The sequence below is a fragment of the Kwoniella botswanensis genome, chromosome 2 (genome assembly GCF_036426115.1).
Source record: "Kwoniella botswanensis chromosome 2, complete sequence".
In the NCBI taxonomy this organism is placed as follows: Eukaryota; Fungi; Basidiomycota; class Tremellomycetes; order Tremellales; family Cryptococcaceae; genus Kwoniella; species Kwoniella botswanensis.
Genome location: NC_088600.1, coordinates 865,359 through 881,457, shown reverse-complemented (window position 1 = coordinate 881,457; position 16,099 = coordinate 865,359). Strand labels below are relative to the sequence as shown.

The window sequence follows — 16,099 nt, the reverse complement described above, 5'->3', positions numbered from 1 at the left end:
GTACAAGGAAGTGATTCAACTTTACTGTTAGTATGAAAAGAAATAGATGATATATCAAGAGGGTTTACAGGTGTGGTGTGGTCAATCGTGGATACGGATGGTAACACAGATGTAAAACATTTGCCAAGAGACGCCTCTATGACTGTGGAGTTGTGAATGATCGTCAAGAGGAAGGATGAAACTTGACAACGGAACACGGATGAGGTCAAGGCGTATCGATGTTCCGACCTCTATCTGGTTCCATATGAACGAGGGGAGTGGTTCCGATTTGCTCCATGATGACAATGAGGAGGGGGAGTGAATGCACCAAGAAGTGTATGCGAATGCAAGTCTGGACAAAGCGAAGTGAGAATAGCGAGAACAGACAAAGTGTTGATAAATATAGACGATATCAGAATGATGGAAATGGGGGGGACTACGTTACACCATACGAGTAGGTCGCATCGCACCGACCACCGTGTAAGTGTGATGTCACGTGATTTTCACTATCAACTTGAGAAATCAAACGCGTCGATGATCAAAGAGCGATGAAAGAGAACATTACATTGCCAGTTGATTCAACCTCGAGCCAATCGTCATCATCTTTCCTTTTACCATTATATCTCGTCACCTATCATCTAGATCACCTGTATCATACGAAGATGTCTTCTACATCATCTAGGACATCACCGATAGAACTGTCCTTCGCACACGTATTCACACTCTCTCGCAATCCCAATAAATCCCCTCCCGTCCGATCATCTCATTTACCTCTGTCATCCCAAACTTCCCCCGGAGAACCTTCCTCACCCATCAAGAAACCGACAAGCTCTAACGAAGTCGAGATGCACATCGAAAGCATCCAAGAGGACGATGAAGTGGACGAGTTTGCAGGATTGGAGACTATAGGATTCAGTCAGTGGGAAAGGGAAGTACCTAATTTCAAGTCTAAATTCGACCACAAGCAGGAAAAGGAAGGAGAAACGTCGTCCTCATGTCAGAATCAGCCTCGGATAGAAGAAGAGATCGATGAACTTGATGAGAGTGAATATGGATTGGAGATGCCGTTAGATCTGGTACAGGATGAAGAAGTAAGAGAGCAAGTGGCGATACACTCACCTATAGGTGAGTTGATTATACCACCCATCTTGATAGCATACCCACCATACCCCTTGTACTCAACTACAGATATATTATCACGAATGGAATGTGGATGTACTGACCTGTGGATTATATCTAGCCAATCCGTCATCCCCGCCTTTACGCACACCAGCATTCTCCCTCCCATCACTTAACTCCGACATTCCCTCTGGACCTTACCCCCAAACTCCACATTCTCCCTCTCACTCGAATCGCCATCAACAGGCGAACCCGGAATTCAGATCTTCCTCTCCCGTTAATTGGACACCTTCACCACTTTCATCGAGAGGTAAGAAGAGATCTCTGGTGATCCTTTCGGACGATTCAGATCAGGACGAAGAGAATGATCAAACGATAGTTATCCCTCATAAAGGTTATTCTAGCTCACCTAATAAGAAAGGGAAAAGTAGTAAAGTCATTCAATCTGGTGACGATGACGATGACGATGAGGATGAGGATGAGGAAGAAGAAGAAGAAGAACCTTTGGCGGTACAGAAGAGAAGGAGGGAGAAAGGAAAGGGTAAAGAGATATTGCCTTCTCATGCGGAAAAACCCATCAATATTATACTGGAGCTGGAAGCTCAAGTTCCGGATGGACCGACTCTGGATGATTTGTTCAAGGATGATGATGAACAGGCGATTTACGAATCCAATGAATTCAATTACAATGAAGGAGGTTATGAAGAGGAGGAAGATGATGATTATGGTGATTTCCCATTCGATGAAGTCGATCTGGATTTCCCAGATACCAACAAAAGGAAAACCAAATCGAAATCTAGATCACCTGAAAAGCAAAAGAGCAAAACACTTGGGAATGACTTATTCCCACCTGATGAACAAGAAGGAGACCTAGAAGATAAAGAGAATTACGATCGATCGTTCAGTGGTGGGCATGGATCATCGATATCAATTCTGGATAAATTCGAATTGATTAAAAAGAATGAATGGGATATACCTCTTATAAGCGATTTAGAGATTAAATGGCAAGATTTCTATAAGAATCATTGGAGGAGAGGTGTAGACAAACTAAATGCGAAATCCACCACCACGGCTAAGATTACGACTAGAAGAGATGAAGTTGGGACGATAAGGAGTGATGATGAGAGTGAGGAAGAGGATGTCAGACCTAAAAAGACGACGGCGGCCAAAAGAGGTGGTCCGTGGGGATGGAGAGGGAGAGGAAGAGGGAGAGCGGCTTGGAGAGGAAGAGTAGCGAGAGGTAAAGCTAGGAAGAAGTAATGACATTTGAGATGGGGTTGAAGAGGAGTAAGAAAGACTAATGTACTTCGGTACTCCTGTACTGTAGCATCGTAGGAGAATAGTATATGGCGTCTGATATATCTATATGCCATTCAGGGATGAAGAAGTATAATGCACGTCCTTGTCTGCGGTTTGCATACTACACTAATATTTGTATTCATTAGAGCATTACTCTGTGTATGCTATGCATCATCCATATCATCAATTCATAAGTGCATAAGACTGAACAAGCATGATTAATTCCCAAAACGAACAATGCAGATATAATGAAAAATCTATTCTATGGAGTGATGCATGTTCAACACGACACCGATCATCTCTTACCCCCAGCTCTCCTCTTCGCTCCACTCTTCTCCTCATCTTTTTCCTTTTTATCATTCAAGAACCCACCCAACTCCAAGGCGTCCCGAGCAGCCTGATTGATATGTTTGAACCTATCGGGACCTAGGTGGATACCTCCAAACCACCTTGTCACTACTATCAATACATTTTCCAGTTCCAGTATGTCTAGGAGGTGCTTTAGACGGGATCCAGCGGCTGTCTCACCGTCATCGTCGTAGTCTAAAGTATCAATCAATCAAATCAATAAAATGTTCTTCCAATTATTATCGGTATGTTCCCTTCTTCCAAAGGGGCAAAGGGAGTGACAGACAGGTGTTGGAATGGAAGATGGCAATTCACTCACCACTCTCATATACTTTGCCCGCCGCTCCACCAACCTCCCTCACAAGTCTATAAGCGAATATAGCCGGATGCGCCGCTTTGGCAATTTTCTTATCATTCAATAACTCATGTATGATCAACGGTATCTCTCTCTCGTTGGTCACTCTTATCGCATGTCCTACGAACGTAGATTTACGATCTACGATCGGTTCCGACGTCCATATCTTCAACTTGCTCATGTCGATCAGTTCATCCGAAGAATCGTTAGGTGAGGACGAGTATGAGAATGTTGATCGAAGTGTAGGAGGTCTAGACACCGATGAAGATGATTCTGGTATTTCCCCTGTGTCTGATGGAAAGTGATATTCTCGTTCTCGTTCAGAAGAATTGATATCTAATGTGGACATTCCTCGTATAAGATGATGTTCTTCCACTGCCTGACGCTGATTTTGGTTTTGTTTTCGTTCTGCATCACGGGCAGATTCGCCTTCCTGTAATGAGGATAAATGCGAGATGTACCATTGCCTTACGACTGATTGGACGTGAGTCAGACCGTCAAATACACAGACATCGCCTGGGACGAATGGCACGCCGGTTGAAGAGATGTATGTGCGGGTTATATCGCCGACTAGAGTGGGTAATGATGTCAGCGGATAATTCAGACAAACGTTCTTCCCATTCGGGCGATATATAAGGAAAGATCAAGTTAGAATTGGAATGACCGTTATGTGATCTCTAAGTACTGTTGTCTCGTAAACGCTGAAAAGACACTCACACAATCCACTATCTATCCCAAAACTACCCAAATACCTTCCCAACAACTGTAACTGCGGTGGACTCGAATTAGGGTATGTAGGCGGTAGACTGACCAATATCCTCATCGTAGGTGGTTTCTCAGGTAACTTTGTTGGATCTATCCCATCCAATGATTCACCTTCTTCGTATATCGGTAAAGTAATCTCATAACGTATTCTCTCTCCGGGTGTGAAACCGATTTCTAAGTCCCATAATGCATCTGTATATTGTTGACTATCTCTTCTTCTTTCCATCCGGCTCGATACCGAGGATGAAGTAGGTAACGAAGGAGGTAGATCATTGGTGGTAAGCGATGAAGAAGAGATGATTGATGATGGTCTGGAAGCAAAAGAAAGTTTGACTGCTGATCCACCATATATCGATAGGAGAGCTTCCAGTTCATATCCTATAGCTGTAAGATGAGGTTCGAAATCTTGATTTTCAGTTGATGTGAGATGCTCAATAAACTTTTCAATCGAAAATACATCAGGAGGTATTAGCTTATTTATCAATACGATACACACCCAAGACTATTAGTTCACCGTATGTATACATACTCGTACATGAAATCACGTGGACTTACCTTGAGTAAAACTCCCTCTGGATCTCTCACCTGTTCAGGTGGACTACGCCTATGATCTTCTAGCTCTCGACCTGCACCTAAACCTTCCAGGGCTGATAAGGCAATTCTCCGCGCTTCTGATTTCGAGGAGAGGTGGGATGAAGAGGAGTCATTGGGTCGAAGAGGTGATGATGATCGGGGTATGGACGTTGATGATATCATTCTGGAACGAGCTCTGGCTTCAACGTTTGATGCGATGTGATAGGGAATTATTGATGATAAGGAGAATGGTAATGTCAATCTTGATTGGATGTTTGTGATTGATCTGCTTCTTTCTTTCTTCCAGATGAGATTTCTTGACGGATCTAACCCTCGATATCACCTGTGCCGCGATTACGAGATAAAGGGTCTTTTTTTTCCCTTTTGATGACGATGAGATTGATGTCTCGTCTCGGGACAATATTGTCGTGGGACCTGCGTGGTCGGCTGTCCGGTGATCGGCTGAGTCGCTATACAAAGTTGTCCAATCATGTATGTCTCACAGCTGACGAATGGTCATAAACATCCCAGATTGGACGATGGTGACTACTACTGCTAGACCCGACGCACGGATCGACTAACTTTCATCTTTCAGACATGCCAGGCACGGTCACACCGCACGTGGTTGATACGGTTTACCCCGTGGGAAAGCTGACGATGCTATTGTGTACCTTTGGTAGATAAGTTTAACGCTCAACAGCTCACTTTCAAGTGTACATCAATCCATCCTCAATCTTCAACTCTTCTTCTTCTGGTTTGATCATCATCACAATATCACTGATCGGACAGAGGAAGCTGACCGACTTACATCTTGGCGACATGTCAGGTGCAGGGACTACCTTCCCTTCGACCAGCGCATACACCTTTGAACTGCCTGAGCACAGATATGACGTCGATCAGCTGGCCAAGAGCGTAGAGGCGGCATTGGGTAGCAAGGGCAAAGGGGAAGACGGTGATGGTGAGCGAAGTCTTCGTCCTGCTTGCAGCGATCAATCGTCCAGCTAACCATCCTATCAAACAGCCTCATCCTCTGCAAACCACTTCCACCTTCATACATGTACTATCGAAAGTTCACTTCAAATCCCACACGCAGAAGTATTCTACTGGCACAGAGGGCCACAGCCTAATCCAGCATACGAGCTGTACACGTCTCTCCGTTCGAAGCTCACCGACAACTTAGAACCGTACAACACACTAGATATTGCTTCAGCGGATGATATAGTAAGACCAAACTACTCACCACCGGCTCACCATGCACAATCCGGCCCTTATTCACAAGGGATCAAAGTCCACTTACCAGGTACTCACAAGAAAAAGCCTTTAGCCGAATTGGAATCTTTACCTAGATCGGTAAATAGAGAATGGATCCCGTCATCTACAGCATGGGACATGCAAAATTGGTTACATGCTTTATTATCTTTAGATCCCAAGTATGAACCGATGAGGAAAGGGGGTTATAGAGATGACAAGAGAAGATTCGACTTACAATCCAATCTGAAGATCTGTTGGTTGCCGAATGATTCGGATGACGGTGTGGAAATCAAGCTCTTGCTCACTATCAACGTCATGATGAATATGGAAACTATATTTGAACCCCTTCCAGAAATCGGTCACGATATGCTTGGTCTAATCCTTCATTCCCTCATACCCTCTCCGACAGCAAAGATATTCCGAAGAGAGTTAGAATCTCGTGCGGCTGCTTTAAACGACTTCTATGCTTGTCTCAAGCCTGCACCCGACCTTCCTTTCAACTATTCGGCAAATCAACTTCAACCGAAAGAGATGGTATCGAAATTGTTGCCATTTCAGACTAGAACCGTCAGATTGCTCTTACAAAGGGAGCTAGGTCTCGATCAGAAAGGAAATCATGATCCAATAGGCTTCTGGAAAGGTTACGACTTCGGTCAGAAAGATGGAAGAGTGGCATATAGAAGATTGACAGGTGATGTGACGCTGGTCGGTGGACCTGGTCAAGCTACCAAAGTAGATAGGAAAGGGAAGGGAAGAGCTATAGAGGCATCGCCTGAAAGAGGTTCAGATGACTTGACGCATGAAGAGGAGAAGGACGTTCCTGCGCTCTTGAATCTATCTGGAATAAGAGGGATGATGCTGTGCGAAGAAATGGGTGAGCTGACTACATACCAGCCAGTAAGAAATCAGCTGATCCACTATCATAGGTCTCGGAAAGACTGTAGAAGCAATCGCTCTTGTCCTCCTCAACCGACATCCCCTCTCAAAACCTCGTATTGTCTCAGTTCCAACTCATTCTCAGCTCTCAGATTCCCTCACTATCTCTTCTGAACCGCATCGAGCATCGACTAATAAAAGCAAGGGAGGTAAATCAAAGAAAAGGGAGAAAGAAGCTACCCCAGATCCGGTGCCTATTATTGATCTGCTGCATGGGACCCCTGGGATGGAAATTGAGGAGGTCAAAACATGGGTAGAGGGTGAACAAGCTGCCTTTGCAGATAGAAAATCTTGGGATGATCAAGCTCAGCTGAACGTCACCGAGGTTGCTGTGAGTCTATCTCCTTGACTCTCCTTCGCAACATGTAATTTACAAAAGGCTGACCTTCCTCCAGACCACGCTCATTGTCACTCCGCCGTCTCTACTCAAACAATGGGTATCCGAAATGCAACGACATGCTCCCACTTTACGAGTATGCGTGTATGAGGGTTGGAAGTCATTACAAAAGGGAGTGGAGAAGCAGAGATCAGCTAGGATGAAGGCTGCGGAAGCTGAGAAGAAACGAAAGGCTGTCGCATTCAGAGATCAAACCAGGAATAAATACGCTAGGAATAATGCTAGTAGGAGAGTCAAAGTAGAAGTGGATGTCAATGGCAATGACGTGATCGATGTTGATGGTGATGATGATGCGAAGCCTGAAGTTCAGGAAGAGGAAGAAGGAACTCTACAAGTTACCCAAAGACAGTTTGTCGAGTATGTCAGAGCCCATGATATCGTGGTTACCACCTATCAGTGAGTAGTACGCATTTGAACGCTCAGACGGTTGCTGATTTGCTTTTGATAGGGATTGTAAGCAAAACGTTTCAAGCTAAAGGTTTTATCTCCTAACATACTGTCCTTTCTCAGTATCGCAGGACCTCAAGGTAGCTTTACCCGCGCCGCCGAGAAGTAGGCGATCTACCGCTAACTACAAACCAAATGAAAGACCTCGAAGTCCACTTGTGATGGTTGAGTAAGTCGCACTTGTTCACCTTCGAACGGCTCAGCTGACAGCGTCTGTAGATGGTGGCGAGTGATCATGGACGAAGTACAGCTTGCGGGCGATCAATCAGATGCAGCGTAGGTAGTGTAATCTTTTCTTATACACTATACACGATACAACTAACTCGATCCTCGTAGCAACATGGTATCATTGATACCTCGTAAAAACTCTCTGGCTGTTTCGGGTACTCCCGCCAGAGCGGATATCAAGGATCTTATGGGTTCCCTCAAATTTCTGCGAGTGCCGCTCATACCGTATGATCAACGAATATGGCACCGACTTCAGCAAGCATCCATGCGATCTGCCTTCGAAGGGTTATTCCGTACAATCGCAATCCGTACTACCAAAAAAGAGGTATGTGACATCAGGTTGACATGATACATTTGATTCTTGCTGAATCCTGTGGAAGTAGGTATCTGGTGAATTCAATCTCCCTCATCAGACCCGATATGTCGTTCCTATCGAATTATCAGAGATCGAATTGCACTACTACAATGATACCCTGGATCGATTCAGAGAAAGACTTCGTCTACCTCTCTATCCGGGAGAACCAAGACCTGAAGATTGGGTACTAGACCGTCATCTGTTCATTGCCTGTTTGAGGAATCTCAGGCAGATCTGTACCCACATCCAAGTTGGTCAGATGGGTGAGGGAGTCGTTCCAAGAGCAGAGAGGAGATTGCATCTCGGTAGAGCTTTGATGACTATGAGTGAGGCTTTGGAGAAGATGAGGAACGATCATACGCAAGAGTTCCTGCTTGACACCCGAAAACAAGTAAGCTTTGAGGGAGTCTGATTGATATCTGGCCTGACGGATCACAACTTTGTAGACCCGAGAAATGATTAAAAAGGCTCAATTGCTAATCCTCGATGAAAAAGATGAAGTACGATATCTTACGGCTATCAATGTGAGTAATTTATACTGTATGTACTGATTATCATAGCTGATTGGGCTTCGTAGATATACGAAAAGGTCAGGACGATATTGGACAAGCAGCTCGCGCCCGTTCGAGAACATCTAAAAGAGCTTCTGGGAGGGCGAGAGGATACTGCAGAACTCGATAGGAACAACACGCCAGAAAGCCATCAAACTCAACAAGAGAAAGAGAAGGCTTTAGCTATTACTACTGCTAGACAAACGTGAGTTATTTTCCTAGGTTATATTACCGTGTTTATTGCTCTAAACCGATATCAAATACGTAGAATCCGAGAAATTCTCATTGTCCTGCATCAAGCCTGGTTCTTCGAAGGCGATGTCCGACATATGCTCAAACAGCAAGAGGAAGAGAGTAAGCTAGCCTGCCTGACCTGACGGTGGATGCTCAAGGCTGAATATTTGGCATTTATTATAGTCAATTGTTATGCTCAAGCTGATTCTATACGAAAAGAAATCCTCAAACAACCCTTACACAGTGCCAATCTATCTGTAGAATACCTTCAACGCCAGCTCGGTCAGAAAGCAGCTTTGCACGATGTCGCGGAACTCACGACCGAAGAGACCGATAATAGAGGTGGTATACTGTCTAACGATACTATCAACCAACTGAATGATCTGCTTGAGATCATGAATGACAAGTGAGCTCGACTAATTTGTCATTTGTTCAGTATGAGTCGTCTGACATCCCCTTATAGTGCATATCTCGTTTTCGAGTGGAGAGCTAAGATCATAGCTCTTCTTTCGTCTCCAATTGAAGGAGATAGTATGGAGGATAGTGCCGAAAACGCGAAAGCAGGACAGAGCACCGAAGTGGAGGATCCGGAACAGGAATTCTATGCCGAAGCTTTGAAAGCACAAGGAGAAGGTGAGTGGTTGACTGATACTGTAACTGGGCAGGCAGACCCAGCTGACGTAGCTGTATAGTCGAAGCGTACTTGATAGCTCATGCAGCCGCGATTGCTGATCGTAGAGGTGAGATTGATCTCAAGAAGATGGAGGTGCTAATCATGCTAATCATTGGAGTTTGGTAGAATTTCTGCTCGAGAATCGAACTACTTTGGAGGAATTTGAAGCCAGGCAAAAGAAGCAGGTGAGTCGTTACAGCAGAAGTTAGAAAAACTTACTCAGCTCATCTGCAATTTGCACTTGTAGAGAACCACTAAAGCAGCTATGACCGCTGTAGCTGAAAGTACTTTGAAAGATGTACCTGATGAGTTGAAAGAACAGACTGCCCTGTTGATGGCAGAGAGACAAGTGAGCTATCAAATCAAGTAATCACTATGATCTCGCTAATTTCGATACTAAGGCGTTCCGTGATGCTCGAGTTGAGAAGGGTTGTGAGAGACCTCTGAAAGGTTTACTCATCGATCTTTATGGTGAGTGTTGACAAGATCATCTCACAGTGAGACCATTGCTTATACTCGTCAATCAGGCGTCGCTTCTGGACCAAATCGACACGAGGAAGTACTCATCGCGCAGAGGATGGCTTCAATGTTGAAGGCTTACATTGCTAAACAAAGTGAGTGAACGCGTAACCAACAGGATGATATAACACTGACTTGGACGTCTCAGCTGAATACGTCGACAAGCTGAACGAGGAATTGGACTTGTTCCAAGCTACCTTCAACAGACGTGTAAAGTATTTTGCAGCTCTGCAGGAGATTTCAGATTCCGTAAGTCAAAGCTGTCTAAGTCCACTATAGGACTGAGCTAAAGACGTGCAATCCAGGTTACTGCTCCAGAATACAAAGATCTGGCTATGTCTATTAATAAACATAGTGCAGAGATCGAAAGATTGGAAGTGAAATTGGCCAGAATGGTAGTCAAAGGTCGATACCTCCAATATCTGGGTAATAAAGATCGAGATCATGAAGATATCAGAGAAGACTGCATAATCTGCTTTGGAAGTAGTGATGATACTCAGGCGGTACTTCTGGAATGCGGTCATTATTTCTGTTCCGTGAGTATAAAGATACCACGTACTCACTGTCCTCAGCTTGAGCATCCTGAACACTAAAGCTGATGATGCTTTTCACTGTTGATCGTAGTCTTGTTACAAGGAATACAGGAAATCGCCGATGGGAAGGAAATGTCCTTCTTGCAGGATGGATAGTAGGCCGATCCTTACATATTTCCCGGGTATCGGTGAATGAGCTGATTTTCTTCTTTGTACAGTTGACGGAAAAGAGGTCACAAAGATCAAACTGAGTTCGCATAAGATTGATACTACTTCCATGGATCCGGGCTCAAAAGCCAAAGACGGTGACGAGATGAAAGTGGAAGCGGAAGTCGGAGCAAGTGCGCAATTACCCGAATCTCAAGATGAGGAAGTAAGCGCGGAGTATATAGAAGAAGTTGAACGAGAGAGGAGAAATGCCGACTTGAGGAGGTTGAAAATGATGGATATGGATAAAATTAGGGATGTGAGGGGTATGGATATGCTCGGGGAATATGGGTCAAAGGTGAGTCTTGAACGATGATATATTGAAGGCCAGATATTGTGATGCTGATGAGGGTTTGAGAGTATAGATTAACTTCTTGATCAAACATTTGTTATACTTCAGGTCACGAGAACCTGATGGTGAGCTGCCAAAGGAGTGATCAGTTACCGTTATGCAGCTGACAGTGGTTTTCCAGCTCGTCATGTGATCTTCTCGAATTGGTCAGATAGTTTGAACAGTCAGTCAAACTAACGACCATCGTGTTTATGGCTATGATCAGTTCAGCTGAATTCTTGTTGGTTGATCAGTCGTAATGCAAGCCCTCCGAGCGAACGATATCAAATTCACGTCATTTGACGAAGGTAAAAAACGAAAAGACGTAGTGGATAAGTTTCTGAAAGATAAGAGTATAAAGGTGTTCTTGCTTCATGCTGAGAAGGAGAGGCGAGTATAAATCCCATTGAGAAAAATGGTCAAATGTATAAGCTGACGATCATGTAGTTCCGGATTGACCCTTACGAGTTGCCGAGTGGTTCATCTCCTCGAACCTGTTTTGAGACATAGTTTTGAGCTGCAAGGTGAATTATTGCATCTTTCAACACTCAATTGCATACTACAAGCTGACATCATTGGTTCTGCTCATAGCGATCGGGAGAGTTGATCGGTGAGTTAGCTTTTACGTTGACTTTTTGCATAGATAAGCTGATGAATGTGTCTTTTATAGACTCGGCCAAGATAAGGAAACTTCCGTATACTGGTATGTTCCGTCCATCATTACTCACTACTGACCCTTAATACTGATGGCTCAATTGCGATTAGTTATGCGACGCTCGAAACGGTCGAATCTCGAATCCTGTCTCAGGGAGTCCGTAATGGCACCTCAATCTACCTCGACGAAGAGAACGCAGATCAACATGTCGCTGATATGCCCAATGTCGCTTCGGCAGCGAACAAAGGTGGGGATGTAGGTGGAGATGGTAACGAGGAGGATTTGTTGGGCTTGATCATGTGATTACACTTTTCAAGGGACTGTGGATATGATCAAGTTATGTTATGTGGATATCAGAAAAGACGTGGGATAGATATCGAATGGTATTAACAATAAAATCAGCGAGTAATCGTCAATTTGTATAGATTGTATTGAATTTCTCCATCGCATAAAAATGTTTGTATATATGTGTAGATATCGCCTTCTGGTTGTAAGGATAGGAACTATTGCTGTGTATACATTTATGTCAACCTATCTGTCAAAGCAGTCTTCCAGGTGAACATGAAGTGTTCTATTCTCGCAGAGTAGAATCATTCCACGCTCGCAACATAGAAACTGCCTTTCAATTTTTAGAAGAAGACTGTTCGACATATCATCCACATACCATATGGATGAGGCTCGAGAAGCAAGCAAAAAAACTACAGCACTCGGGATTCCCAACTGGTCCCCCAAGTTGGTACTAACCAAGCGAAACCCAGGTTAAATTGCGCAGATCTGACGGGATGCGATGTTTTCCAGGTTCTATGGCCGTAGATGAATAGTGAATTTGGTCCATACTTGTAACTCAATAATGGCATGCCTAGCTGCACGACCGACCAGTGGCAATAGCAAACCCTTGTCAAATAAAATGCCTGCATGTACCATACCATATGAAATGACCTATATCATATATCCTATACATTTTGACTCCTATACTACCTTAATAATTTAATAGTTGATAGCTTTATCGTAAGATGCCAAAGCAGCTTCCTTGAAGGCTATATTCCCGGTAAAAGTCAAAGTGAGTGAATGGAAAACCCGAAGAAAGTTATAAAAGAAAAATCAACATACCTTCCGATAAAGTTGGATGAGCATGACATGTTCTAGCGATATCTTCAGCAGAAGCTTTGTACTCCAATGCGAGAGTAGCTGATGCGATCATCTCTCCGGCGTTGGGCCCTACCCAGAGTTATCTCATCGTCAGCTTTCAAACAAACTTGAGTCGTAGAGAAAGACTAACCTATGATGTGAACGCCCAAGACCTGATCTGTCTCTTTCTCCACGATCTAAAGTAAGGAAATTCATCAGCTTTATGTTTTGGAAGGTATCAGGAAGGATGGGGGGACATACGAATTTGACGAAACCGCTATTTCATAGAGCAACGTGAGTCAGCAAATAATGCTTACTTTAGTTGAACAGATGTCACACTCACTCAGCATCTTGGTTGGTCTTCGCTCGGGAGTTGGCAGCGAATGGGTATTTTCCGATCTTGTAAGCTACACCGGCAGCCTTGAGTTCCTCCTCGTTCTTACCGACCCATGCTACTTCGGGGTGAGTGTAGACTACTGATGGGATAGCATCGTAGTTTACGTGTCCATGACCTGTCTTGATAATCTCGACAGCGGCAATACCTAACAAAAACAAATCAATTGGGATTCCGCCATTTGTTAAAGACAAGAGAACAAGTTCACTCACCCTCCTCTTCAGCCTTGTGGGCAAGCATAGGACCAAAAGTGACATCACCGATACATTTAACACCCTTGGCTGAGGTATTGAACTGATCGTCAATGATGATTCTTCCCCTCTTGTCGGTCTCTACGCCAATGGCTTCGAGGTTGAGTCCCTTGGTAACGGGTCGTCGACCGATAGCAACGAGGACTACATCGGCTTCGAGCTGATGGCAAGAAGCAGAATAGTCAGCATAGCAATACTGTATTTAACGTAAGGGCAAAGGGTTTACTCACAGTCTCCTCTTTACCACCTTTGGCAGCGTCCACCTTGAGGGTGACCTTGTCACCATCTCTTTGACCGCTGACAACTTTGGTGTTGAGCTTGAATTTGAATCCTTGCTTCTGGAGGATCTTTTGGAATTGTTTACTGTGGTACAGCATGAAAACAGTCAGCATTTCAATATTCAGAAAAACAGCATGGTGTTGTAACACTGAGAAAAGTCACTCACCCAACTTCACCATCCATACCAGCACCGACGGCACCGAGGTATTCAACAACGGTAACTTCAGCACCTAATCTGGACCATACTGAACCCAGCTCAAGACCAATGATACCACCACCAATGACGACCATCTGAGTAGGAAAGTCCACATAGTCAGTATAATATGTATGATCTGGAGTCAAGGCATGACTCACCTTTTTAGGAACCTCTTTCAATTCCAAAGCACCAGTCGAAGATACGATCCTCTCTTCATCGATCTCAATACCTGGGAAAGGAGTGACTTCGGATCCAGTAGCGATAATTACGTTCTTAGCTTCCACTTGGGTTTCACCACCTTCTAACAAGTTCACGTTGATCTTTGATGGGGAGGCGAATGAAGCTTCTCCCTTAATGTAGTCTACACCGTTCTTTTTGAACAAGTACGTTTCGATACCACCCGTCAAAGCTTTGACTGAAGATTGTTTGGCAGCTAACATCTTGGGTAAGTTGAGTTTCACCTCGGATACGTCGATACCTCGGTTCTTGAGATCGTGCTGGGTTTGATGGAAGATGTGAGAGTTGTTCAACCTGTGAGAGTATAGAGTATCAGCATAATGTATCAATACATACACATTCGGACACGATTGCCATTGCCGTCTGGCTAGGTAGATCTCGATGTCATGAGATATCACTCAAAGACTCACATAGCTTTAGATGGGATACATCCGACGTTCAAACATGTTCCACCTAATGATCCTCTTTTCTCGATACAGGCGGTCTTTAGGTATAACAGAACAAAATAGTCAGCGATGTTTTCATATCGTAACCACGATCGCACGCTCATCTGATTCCATTCCGAGTCTAGGATGATCGCGATGTAAATGACAGAATGCACAAAATCCATTTGTTGCCACAATGAGTAAGCAGATCCGCTTCCACGATAACTTGAGCAGATCCCCTTGAACAGCCTATACTGATGTGATAATCTCATCCATCTCCCTTTTCTGACTGCCCATGCCGCCTGCAGTCTCTTAAATGACAAATACAAGCTCAACCCACCTTGAATCCCAATTGAGCAGCCTTGATAGCCGCTACATAACCACCCGGTCCACCACCGATGACTACCACATCGTAAGGATCAGATGATGTTGCCAATCCACGAGATTGGAGGAATGTCAATCGAGGTAAGGTGGATGATTGTGAGAAGGATGAGGAGGGTTTGGATAGGGGTCTAAGGAGATTTTGAGCCTGTAACGGAAAGAGATGAGAATTGGTCAGCAGTTGCAGGATGTGATCGGCGAGTGGGATGATGAAGTAGGGGATACATACGAAAGGTTGTCGTGAGAGCATCTTGAACACTTCTTGGTATGCTTTGAGAGGATATGAGGTGTATGTTGTTTACGGATATGAACTGTGAGATCAAACGAAGTAATATTATCGATGAGATTGACGGCAAATCCATGTATCCCATTGACGTTGCTGTTTAACTGAGCCGTGCCGATAAATCCGTCTGTGAGTGTGGCACATGATGTCCGTCATATCCCCAACCTCGGAATATCCGTTGGAAATACTGCACCACTAACTTATTGGAATTCATGCGTCGATGCTGATATCTTATCGCTCCAGAGAACATCGCGATTGTACTTCTGCTTTCACATCCTTATTGGTCAAGCCAGTAATCATTCTGTACAACCCCCATCCTGATCTCGAAGGACAGTCACGCGGAAGCAGATGCAGATTCAAATCCACCATGGTCAAGGTCAAGGCGCATCAGCAACGTGATCTTCACGACGATCAGCTTGCAAGCTGACGAAAGGATTGGCCTCACTTATTTCCTTCAACATATCAGGCAGGATGAATTGAACGGTCAGCTAGATACCTTGGTCAAAGGTCTTTGTTGGTGTATATAAACTTTGAGGGCATGGATTGACCAGTACGGTCCCGTTTCAGCTGAGTAACCCTATCATGGCTTTCACCCAAAGGACGTTTATTGTCCTTGCACTAAAGCGCAATCACCATCAACGTTGATTGATACCACTAACAACGATAAAACACGCCGAATACGGATCGTCTCCCCACCCTCAATATCCTTCCTCATCATCTATCATCCTGTATACATGCATGGCATCAACTTCCTGTCTGATACTATCGCG

General features: G+C 44.3%; 4 protein-coding genes and 1 non-coding gene across 5 annotated transcripts; 2 read left to right on the top strand and 3 right to left on the bottom strand.

Annotated features, from left to right (window-relative positions):
• Nucleotides 1-641: 641 nt before the first annotated feature.
• On the top strand, nt 642-2,358 carry L199_007215 (uncharacterized protein; the record flags this gene model as incomplete). Its single annotated transcript, XM_064892909.1, has 2 exons — nt 642-1,104; nt 1,220-2,358. The coding sequence occupies 2 exons, from the start codon at nt 642-644 to the stop codon at nt 2,356-2,358; spliced, it is 1,602 nt and encodes a 533-aa protein (XP_064748981.1).
• A 334-nt stretch (nt 2,359-2,692) lies between these two features.
• On the bottom strand, nt 2,693-4,621 carry L199_007214 (uncharacterized protein; the record flags this gene model as incomplete). Its single annotated transcript, XM_064892908.1, has 4 exons — nt 2,693-2,940; nt 3,065-3,670; nt 3,818-4,304; nt 4,421-4,621. The coding sequence occupies 4 exons, from the start codon at nt 4,619-4,621 to the stop codon at nt 2,693-2,695; spliced, it is 1,542 nt and encodes a 513-aa protein (XP_064748980.1).
• Nucleotides 4,622-5,257: 636 nt separating this feature from the next.
• On the top strand, nt 5,258-12,058 carry L199_007213 (uncharacterized protein; the record flags this gene model as incomplete). The annotated part of the gene is made up of 30 exons (XM_064892907.1): nt 5,258-5,396; nt 5,460-6,563; nt 6,616-6,956; nt 7,021-7,287; nt 7,333-7,418; nt 7,501-7,638; nt 7,689-7,745; nt 7,806-8,022; nt 8,081-8,443; nt 8,499-8,576; nt 8,630-8,808; nt 8,872-8,957; nt 9,021-9,243; nt 9,301-9,470; nt 9,530-9,577; nt 9,637-9,695; nt 9,758-9,859; nt 9,912-9,981; nt 10,038-10,124; nt 10,178-10,278; nt 10,335-10,565; nt 10,654-10,717; nt 10,781-11,067; nt 11,135-11,186; nt 11,243-11,284; nt 11,355-11,490; nt 11,548-11,624; nt 11,692-11,710; nt 11,771-11,803; nt 11,866-12,058. 30 exons carry the CDS (start codon nt 5,258-5,260, stop codon nt 12,056-12,058), a joined length of 5,049 nt encoding a protein of 1,682 aa, XP_064748979.1.
• A 393-nt stretch (nt 12,059-12,451) lies between these two features.
• L199_007212 lies at nt 12,452-12,567 on the bottom strand. The gene has a single exon (XR_010449972.1). It is a non-coding gene; the product is annotated as a 5S ribosomal RNA (ribosomal RNA).
• A 175-nt stretch (nt 12,568-12,742) lies between these two features.
• On the bottom strand, nt 12,743-15,296 carry L199_007211 (dihydrolipoyl dehydrogenase; the record flags this gene model as incomplete). Its single annotated transcript, XM_064892906.1, has 12 exons — nt 12,743-12,792; nt 12,866-12,973; nt 13,035-13,080; nt 13,145-13,160; nt 13,227-13,425; nt 13,490-13,688; nt 13,759-13,891; nt 13,974-14,098; nt 14,162-14,534; nt 14,651-14,724; nt 15,006-15,194; nt 15,276-15,296. 12 exons carry the CDS (start codon nt 15,294-15,296, stop codon nt 12,743-12,745), a joined length of 1,533 nt encoding a protein of 510 aa, XP_064748978.1.
• Nucleotides 15,297-16,099: the final 803 nt, after the last annotated feature.